The sequence below is a fragment of the Otolemur garnettii genome, unplaced genomic scaffold (genome assembly GCF_000181295.1).
Source record: "Otolemur garnettii isolate 467f Iridium unplaced genomic scaffold, OtoGar3 scaffold00032, whole genome shotgun sequence".
Classification (NCBI taxonomy): domain Eukaryota; kingdom Metazoa; phylum Chordata; class Mammalia; order Primates; family Galagidae; genus Otolemur; species Otolemur garnettii.
This window is the reverse complement of record NW_003852427.1, coordinates 5,611,772-5,626,738: the sequence shown is the minus strand read 5'-3', so window position 1 is coordinate 5,626,738 and position 14,967 is coordinate 5,611,772. Positions and strand designations below refer to the sequence as shown.

Sequence of the window (14,967 nt, the reverse complement as noted above, 5' to 3'; positions counted from 1 at the left end):
GAACATGCTGACAGCTTAACTGCCGTCCTCCAGGAGCTTAAAGACGAGCTCTCCCAAACTGCAGCTGTAGCCCTAGGCCTGTGAGCTTCTTTGAAAGTGGTTTGTGCTGTAGTGAATCTCGGCCAGTGACTTAAGGAGAAAGATTCTCCTCAAATCAAAGTTACCGAGGACTACACGAAAAGGGTAATACCACCTTAAAAATGTATCAAATGAGCTTCTTGGGAACCATAGCAACTTTTATTACCTGGCATCTTTCCATCCCCAACTGCACATCCATAGATACACCACAAGCAAGCCATCTAAATTTTACAGAATTGGCCTGGATGCAGTGTGTAAACTAGTCATGGCTAATCATGGATTCTGGGTGATTGTGTATGTTTATTTGCCCGTGATTTCTTATGCCTCTTGTTTGAATCCTCAGAGCCTCATATTTATTCAGTTTTTCCTTTGGGTCACATCAGTGCCAGGGAGTCTAATATATTCTGCTCCTTGGGAGTCACAGGGTCAGGGATGTGTTCTTTCCCTCCATCCCCCAGTAGAGGGAAGAAAGGAAGGATTCTCTTCGATTTGGGGGACAACCTACTGGGGTCCAGGGACACACACTTTGACACCATTCTATGTAAACCCAGACATGCTGCTGCTCATTTTAATTAGACAGATAAAATTAGCAAGGAGATTAAGGTAAAGGGAGAAATTAAAAATATTTAAATGTTAGGTGGAATTTACAAAAGTGAATCGAACAATGAGGTACAATAAGGAATGTAAAGAGAAACACAGACACATCGGAAACATTCCTCGGATGCCACGTGGCGTAAGCCAGTCTGCAGGTAAGGCAAGAACTCTCCCTTGCCACCTCTCCAACTGCAGATTCCAGGGATGTGGAAGAACATTCTCCAGAAACATTTTCCTTCTCCTTTTCTTCAGATGTTATCAAGAGCAACTAATCAGTCAGTATCATTCTAGAATGGCCCACACTGCCTCCAATTCAAACCACTCACCTGTTTCCTGTCTGAATTTGCAAACTCTTGAGAGTTTTTTTTCCCTTTTCCTTTTATTTTTCTCCCTTGCCTCTCTTCCCATTTAGCCAATAGGCCAATTGGGATTCCCTGCTAGGACAGGCCAGTTGCTGAGTCCTGGGAAAGAGGACCAGGACTTCCCCAACCAGAAAGTCAAACCAACAACACACTCCTTCCCCTTTGGATTTCCCAGGGACCAAGACCTTCCAGTTATTCTTTCTTGTTTGCATCGGTTACGAACAAGCACAGTCATTTTATAACGCAGACATACATAGGCGTGCTCTTGCACATGGAAACAGGTTTTTCTTTTTTCCCCCCAATTTGTGGTTTCTTTTTCCTTTTTGCAGAAAATGCAAACAAAAGAAAAACAAGGTTTTCAATTGAAGGTACAGCTTTTCTTCAATATGAAGACATTAATTGAATTGGTTGGATCCCCATGCAGTGGTCAGCAAAGTCCTTTGGCAACTGACAGAACAACATCTGGAGACTCAGGAGCTGGGTTTCGTTTGAAGAAACTTCCCTACGGGAGTCATGAGCAAAGGGAAACAGGTGTAGGAGAAGGGAGGGGGCTCTCTGGGAGGAGTACAAAAGGAGAAAAGAAAAGAATGTCATTGGTGAGGAAGAAAATGGAACACTACTTCTGTTTCTTCCCTCCACCTCCTTCCCTTTCTTCCTGTGGATGGATAACTCCAGCCCGCTGAGGGTGGGAGCTGAGTTTATTTACTCTTTCTCCCTGGTGCATATTGTTTTTTCTTCACGTCTGTTGAACATCACCTTTTTATATTTTATTATGCTATATTTGGTCTCCCACGACATCTTAGACATGCTTCTGTCACTGAGAAATGGAGGTTGCCTATTAGCAACAGGGCCAGTTGACTCTTGACAGATGAAAATACATTTCTCAGCTGAGAAGCTGGTCTCTCCAGCACATTCCACAGTGGTCAACCTCTGGTTTCCCCTTGACCCTGGTCCTTTTTCTTCTTCTCGTCCCCCAAGAAAACGAGAGCTTTCATGCCATTGCCGTTGGTGACTGACTCATCTGGACTCTCATAGAATGAATACTGTTCAGGATCTTCTTCTGATGGCCTGCCAAGGTGATCCCTATTCTCAGGAGGTCTCTAGGAAGGAAGAAGACACAAAAGAAGTCCTTTAGCATTAGGGCAGCTTTTCAGAGATCACAACTCACCACCAAAGCCATGCTCCTGATAATAGTTAAGGAGGCAAATAAAAGTGTTTAAGGCCCAAGTAGCCTAAGTTCACCCAAGTTTTTGGAAAACTCTCAGTTATGTATTTTCTCACTTTCTCCATGCAGTGGCATTCTTCTCGGATGTTCCCTCGAGCTCAGATCACCCTAGCAGTGCCACACCTCATACTGGGGATGTGTTCCTCACGGACACGCTATGGAGCAGCCCCTTCATTGGGTCCAAGACCCTCCACTGGACTGGAATTTTCCTCTGTGAGTGTTAAATTTTTTTTTAACACTCCAAGTGCATACTCCATGGGGCTTCAGTTATTCTGTGGATCTTTCTGCCTAAATTAGTGATCACCCACTGAGATTGAAAGGATGTGGGGCTTGCTTGGTCTTCTGATGTTTTCCCCCGAGTTTCCATTTTCTGCCTCTGTTTGAATTTTAATGTCATGCATTTTTAAAAAGGGTGATCTCAAAATAACTTGAAAATATCTGTCCAAGCAGGAATTTAAGGAGTATGTTTGGGACAGCACTTTGAATTGGATCAATCTGTGAGCTGTGAGTATTGATATGATCAAGTTAAGGGCTAACATTTGACCTTAGGAGACCCATACATCTTCCACTAGCTAATAATTATAATAATGATAATGGATAACACTGATTGAGTGCATCCCATGTGCCACAAGCTATCTCACTTAAACCTACATGAAAGAGAAAATTTTACAAAAATTGACAGACCATTGCCCAATTATAATTTAACAGCAACCGTTTCTTGCATACATCCTTGGCAGATAATAGTCCAAGTGCTTTCCATGTGCTCTTCCATTTATGTCCCACCACAAACCAGTGAGATAGGTACTATTATGATCTGTACATTAATAGACAGGGAAAGTATGGCTCAGAGAAGTTAAGTAATATCCTCAAGATCACATGACCAATGAGCAGTGGTGTGGTTGGGGTTCAAATACAAGACTGCTCGGCACTTAGCACCCCTGCAGGACTGCTTGCAGAACTCTTCTAAGGTCCCCCAAGACTGCCAACACCAGCATAGCTGATTATTTTTTACCCTGCACACCAGACCCTGGTGGGCCCTGCACTGGCTCTCCATCCACAGTGCCTTGGCTCTCCTGCCCTTCCTCCTTTCCGCTGGGAGGTCAGTCTCCCAGGGGCTGCAGCTTAGTAAGGCTGTCAAAGTGCCCAAGGCTCTTTAGAAAGCACTTATAGAAACCATGTTTGAATTTTAGATTCACAAATTGTCCCATAATCTATTTTATTAAGTTGCTGATTTTCTTTTTCCATCTATTATCTCTCAAGAAACAAACTGAATTCTTCCAAGAGTATGAGGGCATGTTTTACTTTGAACTGAATCCTTTAATTTTCAGTTTGACTTTCCTTCTGGTCTCTTCCTTGTTTCTCATGTGACTATTCCCAGACCAAGGGAGTTCCTTTCCACTGCGGGGAGATCACGTAACAGTGGTCTCCCAAAGCAGATCACAGTGGGAAAGCAGGGGTCGTCTGTCTTCATGAACACCCACTTCTATGCCAGACCCAGTCCCTCTGACTTTCTAGGCATATCCATTTTTTTCTGTGAAAGACGGGGAAGCTGGTTTTCCACTGGTGAGTGTGTCTATTTATTTAGGCTATCCTACAGTAATCTTTAATGGCTGGCTTTTCTAGGGATCACTAGAAATGAACCCAGGTTTAAAAAATGTATTCTGATGTTTAGTGGGTCTAAGGCTAGGTGCATATTTAAACCTCTGGAGAAGGTAGAGGCTCAATCACTTATAAAAAGAATAAACCTTTGAGAAGTGGAGCTAGTCTCCATGAAGATTGACTCTAATGCAGTCTGAGCATCAGAAAGCTGTCCCTCTGAAGTTCAATGGCTACGGGTGGGTCCTCCTTCCCAGGACTCAGCAACTGGCCCATCCTAGCAGGGAATCCCAGCACCTAGAATTGTACCTGATAAATAATAGATGATCATAAATGTTTCAACTGCCTGATGGACTGAGGGATCCTCTACCATGGTAAATGTGTGTTGTAGGCCAGTATATATTTTGTAGCCTAGGCAGCCCATGTGGTCCCACGTAGAGTGTGTGTGCATGTGTGTGTGTGTGTGTGTGTTAGGAGGGTAGAGTTAATATCTTAGGTAAAATTACCTAAGCTGCTGTGAGTGCAGAAGGCAAAATTTGACCTTTGACAACTTTAATCCAGTTGTTTCCAAATGTTGTAGCACATTAGAACCACATGGAGAGCTTTTAAACATCCTGATGCTCAAGTCTCACCACAATTATTCAGAAGGTATGGGAGTGAGAACCAGGCATCAACATTTTTTAAAGATCCCCCAGTGATTCCACTGTGCACCAAAATATGGGAACCACCGAGGCCCTGGCGTAGACAGGTGGAAGGGTAAGGAACTGGCAATAAGAAAAGCAGGCTGTACCCCAGCTTTGCCACTGGTGGGTACCAATTTCACATAATTTCAGAATCTGCTGAATGGAAGGGGTGGAACTAGATAAATATTTCCCAAACTACAGTTTCATAAAACCCTGCACCTCAAAAATATGGTTCCATGGTATTTAATAATTCCAAATAGGTTTCTTTATTTCAGGATTTCTCATGGCCTTTATAATGCTAATATGAGCAGTGAATCTCCAAGAGGGTGATAAAATGCACAGTATTTCCCAAATTTATTTGACCAAGGGACCTTTTTTCCCAAGGAGAACCTATTAACATTTCCCACAACTGGTGCTATTCAGAACATTTTTGGAGAAATGATGGACTGCATGGCTCTCATCTTATTTAAATAATTTTACTTTGTATATTCCCCCCCAAATCCTCTGGGAGCAGCAGGCTGGTAAATAATTTGAGGGGGATGGAAATGTATGCTTATTGACATGTGCTATCTAGGGATGAAGACAAGCTCCCCACATGTGGAGACTGTTGCTGAGTCAGTGCAGTGCTTTGCCTGCTCTGTTATTGAAAGTGCTGGCTCCCTGTGTTCTTTCCATCTGGGTGCCTCTTTGATGGGTCAAGTTTAAAAACGTAGATGGGGGAGAGGCTCTAAGTGATTAGGTAAATGACATATGGCTATGACCTTGAAGAACTCTCATGTGGTGCCTAGAATGGATCTCCACTGCCCCACCTCACTCTCACATCCTGCTTTGTCTTCCCAAGGCACCTGCCCTGCCCCCCTAGGACTGGTGCTATACAGAGGAGGAGCCTGAGGACAAGGGCAGAAGTAGGACTCACAGACTCTACAGCAGCAGGGAAGGAGTCCTGACCCTTACATGCAGGTTGGACGGAGAGGATTATTGTCACTTACTCTGATGTCATCTGGGTGACCAGCTGGAGGGAGGTAAAGCCAGCGGTGAGGAAGCTGTCCCTGTACTGAACCATTTTGATGGCACTGAGCCAGTCATCCACGGTGGTAAAGGCTGTGAAGTCGGGGATGGAGCGGTCGAGCAGGGGTTGGGAAGGCCTGGAGAGACAAAGGGAGCAGGTGACCTCATAGCTGTAGAGACACCTGGACAGAGCCTTGCTCTGGCCTCACACAAACTTCATTGATGGCAGCATCCCTCATGGGTTGAGGATCATGCTAGAGTCCTGGGATGGCCCTTTCTTCTTTACAGAATCCTGAACTGATGTGACTTCTAAAGCCAGGGGGGCAGTCCCCGACCTCTGGGAATTGTCAGAGGTCATTCAACCCAGTCAGGAAGACTGACATAGGATTGAGTCTACATGGAAGCAGAGGCTCCCAACTCCTTTGTAAAGTGAAATCTAAGCCTCACCAAACCACAGAGACCTTCAAAAATATGGACCATTCACTACAACCTCCCTAGAGGTCACGTATTTTTTTCTTGGTTTCATCCTTAGATACTTGAGGAAAATGGAGCAGTGGTCGAACCCACCTTCCACATTCTCAAAGCAGACTCCCAGGTACCCAAACTAGAAATCAGGGTGCATCTTGCCATTTCCTTCATCCTCAAGGCCCATATCTGGCTCTTCACCAACTCATAAAAATCTTGCGTCCCACATCTCTCAAACTCATCCACTTTTTTTCGTAGCCATTACCTTTATTTGAGATGCTGTCTTCTCTATCATAATCATTGCAATGTTCTCCTATCTGTCTTTCTCTGTCTATGCTTATTCCCCTTAACATAAAGTTTACACTGTAGCCAGATGCTCTTTTTAAGAATGCAGATGTGTGGGGGGATCACAGTGTGTGGCACGCCACTTGGGGGTGGAGCATAATTATAAGAAGGATTTTGGCTGACAATAGCAATTAGTGTAACCTGGTTCTTTGTACCCTCAATGAATCCCCAGCAACAAAAACAAGTGCAGATGTGGACACAATCAGAGGTTGCTGGGGTTGCTGGTATGCTCCTGACCATAAAACCAACCACATCTGGGAATCACCCTGTTTCACCAGACTCACACGGCGGTGATGGTTGCCATAGTCTTGAGACTTGCTGGGTTCCGGATCATCTTGTCCAGGGTGTTGACAATCTCTGCAAAGCGGGGCCGGCTGTTTCGGTCTTTCTGCCAACAGTCCAGCATGAGCTGGTGTAGAGCAGCTGGGCAGTCCATGGGTGGAGGTAGCCGGTAGTCCTGCTCAATGGCATTGATTACCTGCAGGGACACATAGGAACAGGTGTTGACTGGAAGATGAGCCACCAGCCGATCATTCACACCTTAGCCTCCAGGTAGTCTCCCTGGCTTGAGCTGGCTCAGGTGCCCTGTTCTGGGCTCACACCCCTCTCATAATGAATTTTCTGTGTACTTGGTTGATCCCCCTGGAGTGTGGGGTCCTTGAAAGCAGGGATCACATTGCTTCTTTGTGCCCTCACCACCTGGTGTAGGCCGCACACACTAGATCTCTGTAAATGTTGAGGAATGAGCATCTTCTTTCTTTAGGAGACACAGAGCCCGGTGCTACCTTACTGGAAGCTGGTGGCACTTGAGGTGATGAAACAGTGACATGTGGGAAACCCAGTGAATCCACTATTATAAAAGACATCCCCATTCTTTCATTTCCACAGGAAAGAAGGAAGGAGATTAGCACTGATAGAGCACCCACTCAGTGCCAGAGACCCTCTAGTTCTGCGGTGCCCAACCCCCGGTACTGGTGCTGGGTCTGTGGCCTGTTAGGAACCAGGTTGCACAGCAGGAGGCACGCAGCAGAGAGCAGCTGAAAAGACAGAAGCTTCTTCTGTATTTACAGCTACTCCCCATCACTAGCGTCACTGCCTGAGCCCTGCCTCCTGTCAGATCAGCGGTGACATGAGATTCTCACGGGAGTGTGAACCCGACTGCATACTGTGCATGGGAAGGATCTAGGTTGTACGCTCCTTATGAGAAGCTGTCTAATGCCTGATAGTCTGAGGTGGAAATACCATGCCCTTGAATCATACCCAAACCATCCCCTGTGAAAAAATCGTCTTCCATGAAACCAGTCCTTGTTGCCAGAAAGGCTGGGGACTCCTGCTCTAGATATCTCCTAGGCGTTATCTGCTTTAATCCTTATGAGGCAGCCAGTAGTCAAAAATAACGTCCCCAATCAAGTTTTGGTTATTTTTGCAAATTCTAGGGGATAATTTTGTAAGGATTCTAGGAGCTTTGAGAACTTTGTTCTTCAGATTTTTGTATTTTCATCCTGTACTTCTTAATTTCTAATTCAGGTAAATCAATTACATTTGCTCTGATCTTTTCACATTAACAAAAACAATTGTAAATGATCCTACTTCTAGCATACAATAGAAGGCTAAAATACAAGGCAGGCTTTAAAATGATACTGCAAAAAATGTATCTATTGAAATGGATATACATTATTATATTAGGCAAAAGAGCAGGCTGCATAATTGCTGGGGGTGGTATAATACTGCTTTTGTATAAAAACCAAGAATCAAAACAAAATAAAACCCAACAATTATTCACAGCCGTAGAAAATACCTTGGAAGGCTATACAGCATGGATTTCATGGTGGTTGCCTGTGGGGAGGTAGGAACATGAATGTTCTTTATGTTTTCCTTTTTGCTTGTTTGTATTTTTTATTTCTCATAATAAGCATGCATTGATTTTATATTAAAATAAATAGCTCAAGCACCTTAAACAACAAAGGAAACAATCTGGAGGTCAGGGATTTTCTGGTGTTTTGCCTCTATTAAAAAATCAGATTCATTGCAACTTATTATTTTTTTCTTCATAAATTGTTCAAAAAAATGAATATTTTGAATTAGTTGACATTCTCGCAATTTCTATGCACAGTACGTGGGACATGAGCTAGGGCACGAGATAATATGATAACCTGAAGTCATCAGAGACAATCACGGTGCATTGTTCCTTCCCCTCCACATGATGGAAAACAAGTGTACCAACCCTGCCAATATCATCACTGTATTAAAAACAATCCAGTGACTGGGAACATTCACTTTTGAACAATGTGTAGAACTGACACATTTTCATCTCCCCCAAACTGTTGTCAATCAAACTCCCTACTATCCCCTGAGGAGGGTATTTTAACCCCATGAGAAAAAAAGGAGGGCAAGAACATTAAAGTGATTTGTCCAAAGGCGCACACCACTTAGATGATGGGCTGGGAATAAGTCAGAGGGGTGCTGGTTTTTAATTTTTAAATACCTCAAAAGCCACACGTATGAGGTCTCCAGGAGGCTGCGGTGACGATCTGAGCCTGGAGAACAGCCCCCGGACCTGTTTGATGTCTTTGTGGCATGAAATAGGGGTACAGAGCTGAACTAAGTAATCCATGAGAGGGAGCAGCCGGGTATCGTTCCCATCAGCCTGGCACAGAAACCTGTACCATTTTCAAGCTCCTTCTAGGCAACAGATTGAAGGTCCCGGTCACGAAGTCTCCACTCATTGTGAGGACAAGTGGGATGACCCATTGAATGTCCCCATGAATCCTTTCTGGTTACCTAAGGGCAAGCTCATTGGGGCCAGTGAGGGGAACTAGTGTCCAAATTTAACTCATAATAGCGTTAGGGGATGCTAAAGTCTTCTAGTGCAAGGTAGATAGTATTATTAGTGTATCCCTCAACTAATGGCACTTCTGCCTAAATTGTTTGGTGCCAGAGCCTCAAAATACTAACTGTCCCTGCCTACAAGATAACTCTCCTACCTGCTCAAGAATAAGAAAGAGACTTAGTACATGGGGATGCCACATCCCCATTTCTCACCTTTCAGGATAGAATATAGCTATGGGGACCTCCTCCCACACTTATGTTTATAAAATGGCACTTCATTTGCTACTTCTTCTAAGTAATTTTCTTGTTATTACCAAAACTGATAGCCTGGGAGCACGGATGCTGCCTGCACAAAGGAAAAAAAAAAAAATAGCCGATACCCTCTACTCCAAAGAAAAAAATACCAAGGTCATTAATTGGTAGATGGATAGCATTTATCTGCACAGATCTTTGAAGTGTGCTGCCTTTGGAGATGTGTATTGTCTTCTTAAGGATTTGGGCATTTTCTTAATTTCTTGAGTACATATAACTTAAGAGTCAAATTAAAACATCATTATATCAAAAAAATAACTTTGCTTTTCTCATGGGACTTTGAGATTATTCTCTGTCTCACATGCCATGCTAGGAGGTATGGATGACAGGGAGGCAGTGGGGAGAAACATCTCCAATATGGTCATCTGATGGCTCTGAACCAGCGACCAGGTTTGAACTGGAGGGATAGATACGGCCGAAGATATGGGGCATAGTGTGTTATACTGACCAGAGTTGAAACCTGGAGTGAATTATGGATCTCTTTCCTTCATCCATAATAGAATGAGATAAATGAAGGGTAAGAAGATTGGAGATTAGAAGGACATAAGATGGCATTTCCAGAGAAAAGTAAGAGTGGAAGATTGTGGGTGAGAGAGCCAGTCCAGGCAACACTTACCCTGAGCTCACTGCTATCTCACTTTGAATGATCTATAGCAACCCTTTTGGCCATCCTGAAGGTCAATATAAGTAAAAATCCCAGGGCCAGGGATGAGGTGGGGTGAGGTGTGACCTTGGTTCACCTACATCCAGACAGAGTAGGTGTGGGGGTTGGGAGGGGATCCAGCACAGGCGGTCTTGGGCACCAGATGAATTGACTGGAGCTCCTCTGGTAAATGAGCAGGCCCCTCCCCTTACCCTAGCATCCTCAGTGGGGCCTTCTGGCCGGCCCCACACATGGACACCCCCCCGCATTAGTGAGTTGGGCTGTGGGTGGTGCCTACTCGACCTTCCACTGAGGAGAGTGAAGTGAAGGAACTCAGAGCAGTGGAGGAACCAGGGCAGAGCGGGTTAAGTTGAGCTCTGATGTTTCAATAAAACCGCAGCTTCTCTCCACAGACACTGCCACTCTCATTATCTCTGTCAATCAGATCCAAGCAGCAGAACTTCCAAGTTGCTCTCTCTGGCTGACAAACTCTCTGTACATGTTCAAAGACCTTCCTGGGCTCTGGAATCCTAATTACCAGCACTCTGACTTGCCTCTGCAATTCTCTTTCTTAAAGCCTTTCAATTGTCATCTGTAACATCCTTTACCGACACCACCTCGGCAGTTTCTGGTGAGTGGAGCTGCAGCCCAGCAGCTGGGAGCTGCTCCTTTCCCAGGCCAGGTTGTAAGAAGCTTTCTGAATGAGCATGAAGTCACCTCCTGCCTCCTATAGGAAGCAGAATTGCACTAGGGGCTTTATTTTGGACAAATACAGTAAAATCAGAACAAATTGCTACTTTACAGATGTTCTTATTCCCTCTGAGACCCATCTCAAACGTCAACTATCTGAGAAGCCTTTCCTTCCCCTCCTTTCCCTTCCCTTCCCTTCCTTTGAGTGTTCCCAATGCCCCATGTATAAGCCACTGGACTATAAACCCCTCAGGAGCAGAACTAGCAAGCATACTGCTGAGTCACAATTAGTATATAGTGACTGTGTGCGCAATGAATAATTTGGAGATTCTGGAAGTCTATTATCAGAAATTCTATTTGTTTTCAACATAGGCAAATGCATTGACAGAAAATACCATGAATGTCAAAGCTTGCCTGCCAGACAGTTTTGTAATCCATTCTCTGTGAGCTGAATTGTTCTTAATCCGATTAAGATCTTGGGTGGGAAAAGATGGGTCTGCTTTTCCTGGCTATTATTTCTTATACATCTAGCAGACGGTATGTATAGAACCAGGGTGCTGCTGACACTGATTTCATGAAAGCAACCTGTGTTGATTCCAACACCTACTGCTTTGACAGGTTACAAGAACAGAAGCAAGGCGTGGCTGATCATAGATAATAGAGGACCTAGATATTGCCTGTGGTTGTCATCGGGACCTGGTTAAGGATGCAGCCATTTCACCCAGCTGGAGCCACTCTGCCAGTGGCAACAAGGAATACTGTCACAGAAGTACCCCAGCTCCCCTGGCACAGTTTCACTGGGAAACTGCCACCTTTCTCAACCTTTTGAGAAACTACCATGGTGATAAGCCTCTGGCTGGATATGGAGCTATGGATTCCACAAGCTTCTGAGCACCTCAGAGGCCACCCAAGCATGGAGGTGCTTACAGTGTGGCTGGGTGCCCAGTGGACCTAGATCTGGACTGGGGAAAGCCCTTCCTCTTTTAATCTATGAGTTGGAAAAAATAACCTCCCCTAAAGTGATGGGGAGAGCAAGTATGTAGGCTTTGCAAGCTGAGATCCTCTCCGCTGCAAGAGGAGGGTATGTACTCAAAATGCAGAAGAGTGGTGGTCTCTGGAGAATATCCCAGGGCCACTGGAGCTGTTGAAATCCAAGCACAGCTTTCCATTGGAGCCTTTTCAAAGCAATCATCCTACAAAGACTTCTCCATCTTTTGTAATTATGGAGCAGAGAATCCCATTTGGAACAGTGCCAAAACGCCTTTACTTAAAGCATCTCAGGTAACCCTGCTCTTTCCTTTCCTGCTCTTGTCCCATGAGGGCAACCTTGACTTCCCGTAGACAGGGCCCCACTCCTCTGGCCATCTGCAGCTGACCAACTTTGGGAAGCCTTCTTATCTCCTCCTTCACTAACAGCTGACACAGTCTCACAAAGGAGTGAATTCTCAGAGAAGGATTCTTTGCAATTACTCTCCTTAAAGGACTATGAGTCCAAGATATAAACTGCAACTGGCTTGATGGAGCACAGCTGTCAGAGGTGGAGCTGGTCAGGACCCATCCCCTGGCCCTGTGACCAGCGCCCCTTCCCTCCTATCATCCACCAGGAAGAAGAACACAGACTTGGGCTCTGAGAAGCAGGGTAGAGATTCTTGATTAATTTGGGGCCTGACAAATTCATGATCCATGGCCATTCAGGACCAGCTTATTGTCTTTTGGGTTGGAATCTGTAGTTTGGACACCTCTCAGGCTTTGTGGTCATTGGAACTATCACATCTCCATGCTGGGCTCTGTGATTAGTTTAAATACCCATCCAGAGGATATCCCTGCATCCCCTGCCCTGAATTCCTCAAGTTCAGGTTGTAAGGCCCTGAGCTCAGAACAGGAGGGCTTGGGGTTCTACTGACTCTGTAACTCCTTGGAAGGGATGTGGTGGCAATCAGGTGCTGCTGACACTCACATCTTGGTTGGACATATCCCAGTAGGGTCTCTCTCCAAATGACATGACTTCCCACATGACAATCCCGTAGCTCCAGACGTCGCTGGCTGAAGTGAACTTGCGGTAGGCAATGGCCTCTGGAGCCGTCCATCTCACAGGGATCTTTCCACCCTGGAAGAAGGAGAAACATGATCAGCCCAACCATTAGATTTCTGGTTGGAAGCAGGTGAAAAGACCTTGCTATGTACAGTCCACTCCCATATCTTTCCACATCTCATGTCTTAGGATGGCCATCCCAAGCCCCACCCCATGGCACACTGTGTTGTATGCCTACTCAGAGGAGCTCCTGGAGATCAGCATGTTGGAGCTGATCTCACGCCATATTGGGCACACCATGTTCATTGCACATGGATTCTGATGTGGCTGCAGGGAGGTGAGGGTGAGAATGTGTAACCGTAGAAAACACAACAGAACTGTGTGAGATTGGCAAGGTGCAATGCAAGCCATAGCAATAGCAATATGGAGGACCCGCCCACTTCAACATCATTTCCCTGTGATCTTCCTCTAGAAGGAAACTCTGCATCTTGTAGACAGCTCTGGGCTGCAGCAGGGCATGAGGGACCCAGTGCTGTGGTCTTCCTAGTGCTGGCTGTTCCACTGAAGGGCAGATCCTGGAATCTGAAGACTGCTTTTCTGTTTTTTTTTTTGCAGTTTTTGGCCAGGGCTGGGTTTGACCCCACCACCTTCAGTATATGGGGCTGGCACCCGACTCCTTGAGCCACAGGTGCTGCCAAGACTGCTTTTCTAAGGTGTTGCCTTGAAGTTGTCCTTCTTGGCCTCCAAGTCCACACTGGAATTTCCTGACTTGGCTCTCTGCTTGGCCCTCAGCTTGTCTGCCAGACCTTGACCAGCTTCATTTACCTAAGGGATTGATATCCATCCATCCATTCATTCATTTACCCTGTCAACAAATAGGCGATGACCACTGCCTTATGCCAGGTCCTATTTGAGGAGCTGGTGTCCCAGAGAGAAGCCAGCTAGTGTCCCTGCCCTAGGGATACAGAGAGTGAGGAGAGCAGATGAGAAAACAGAAACGTAAAATGCACTGTTAAAAAATTAAAACAGGAAGGTGAAGATGAAGGTGGAGCATAGGGTAAAAAGCTCGAAACCGAGGAAGGTGGGTATAGGGTGCTATGAGAACCAGAGGAGACTGGGAGGGGCCACGGACTCCCTTCCTGCAGTGGTTAAGAACTCCTGAAGCCTTTGGCTGGGCTTAGGTACCAGCACTGCCCCTTTCTACCTGTGTGATGGGGACTCACTATTCTCCATGCCTCAGTTTCTCATCAGCACCTGTGTAGTCAGACTATTACTGTCACTATGCTCAGCCCTAGAGAATGAGTAGAAATTAAGCAGGCCGAGTGAAGGAAGGAGGGAAGTACCAGCAGAAAGCATGTACAAAGGCTGGGGGTGAGAAAGAAAGAGCACAAGCAGCCCACATGGCTGAGGCACAGAATCCCTAAGGGGAGTAGAGGGAGGTGAGCACGGAGCAGGTCTGTCCTGCCCAGGATCACTGCTGCCTAGAGATATGAAAGTGGAACTCCTGCTAAGGTTGCTCTCCCAAGCTCACCAGTCTCTGGAAGAAATATGATCCTCATTTTTAATTCTCTACGCCAAGGGAGAATTCACCTCCACAGTGCTTTCTCCATACCTGATCTCTGCTTACTCCGTACTCTGTTTCCCCGAAAATAAGACACTATCTTATATTTGTTTTTTCTCAAGAAGACACACTAGGGCTTATTTTCAAGGGATGTCTTATTCACAGTGAAATGCATGGCCTATCACTAGGTCTTATTATCAGGGTAGGGCTTATATTTAACAAATGCATAGAAATCCTGCTAGGGCTTATTTTTTGGGTAGGTCTAATTTTTGGGGAAACACAGTAGTATATGACACCTGCTGCTGGTGGTGGGAGGTGGCAGCACAGCACAGGACAGCAGCCCCCTTACTCCTCTCCACATTTGTTTCATTTTTCTGTTGATGAAGACTATTTTTATACACACCATTCTTATAATCTACTTGAATTACCAAAGATACATGGGGGACTTTAGCAAACATACCTTAAAATGTATAAATAGTTAATCTGAGCCAGAAAGAGAGGGAGAAAGGGGGCGGGGAGGGCCAGGAGCAAACTGCAAGGTATA

The 14,967-nt window shown here is 45.4% G+C and overlaps 1 protein-coding gene across 1 annotated transcript in view; it reads right to left on the bottom strand.

Annotated features, from left to right (window-relative positions):
* Positions 1-1,330: 1,330 nt before the first annotated feature.
* EPHB1 (EPH receptor B1) overlaps positions 1,331-14,967 on the bottom strand; it is a 411,740-nt gene continuing 398,103 nt past the window's right edge. The window contains exons 13-16 of the mRNA XM_003789410.2: positions 12,788-12,937; positions 6,641-6,834; positions 5,528-5,683; positions 1,331-2,134 (exon numbers count right to left, since the gene is read on the bottom strand). Coding sequence (XP_003789458.1) covers positions 2,026-2,134; positions 5,528-5,683; positions 6,641-6,834; positions 12,788-12,937 — 609 coding nt within the window. The 3' untranslated portion in view covers positions 1,331-2,025. The remainder of the gene's footprint in view (positions 2,135-5,527; positions 5,684-6,640; positions 6,835-12,787; positions 12,938-14,967) is intronic.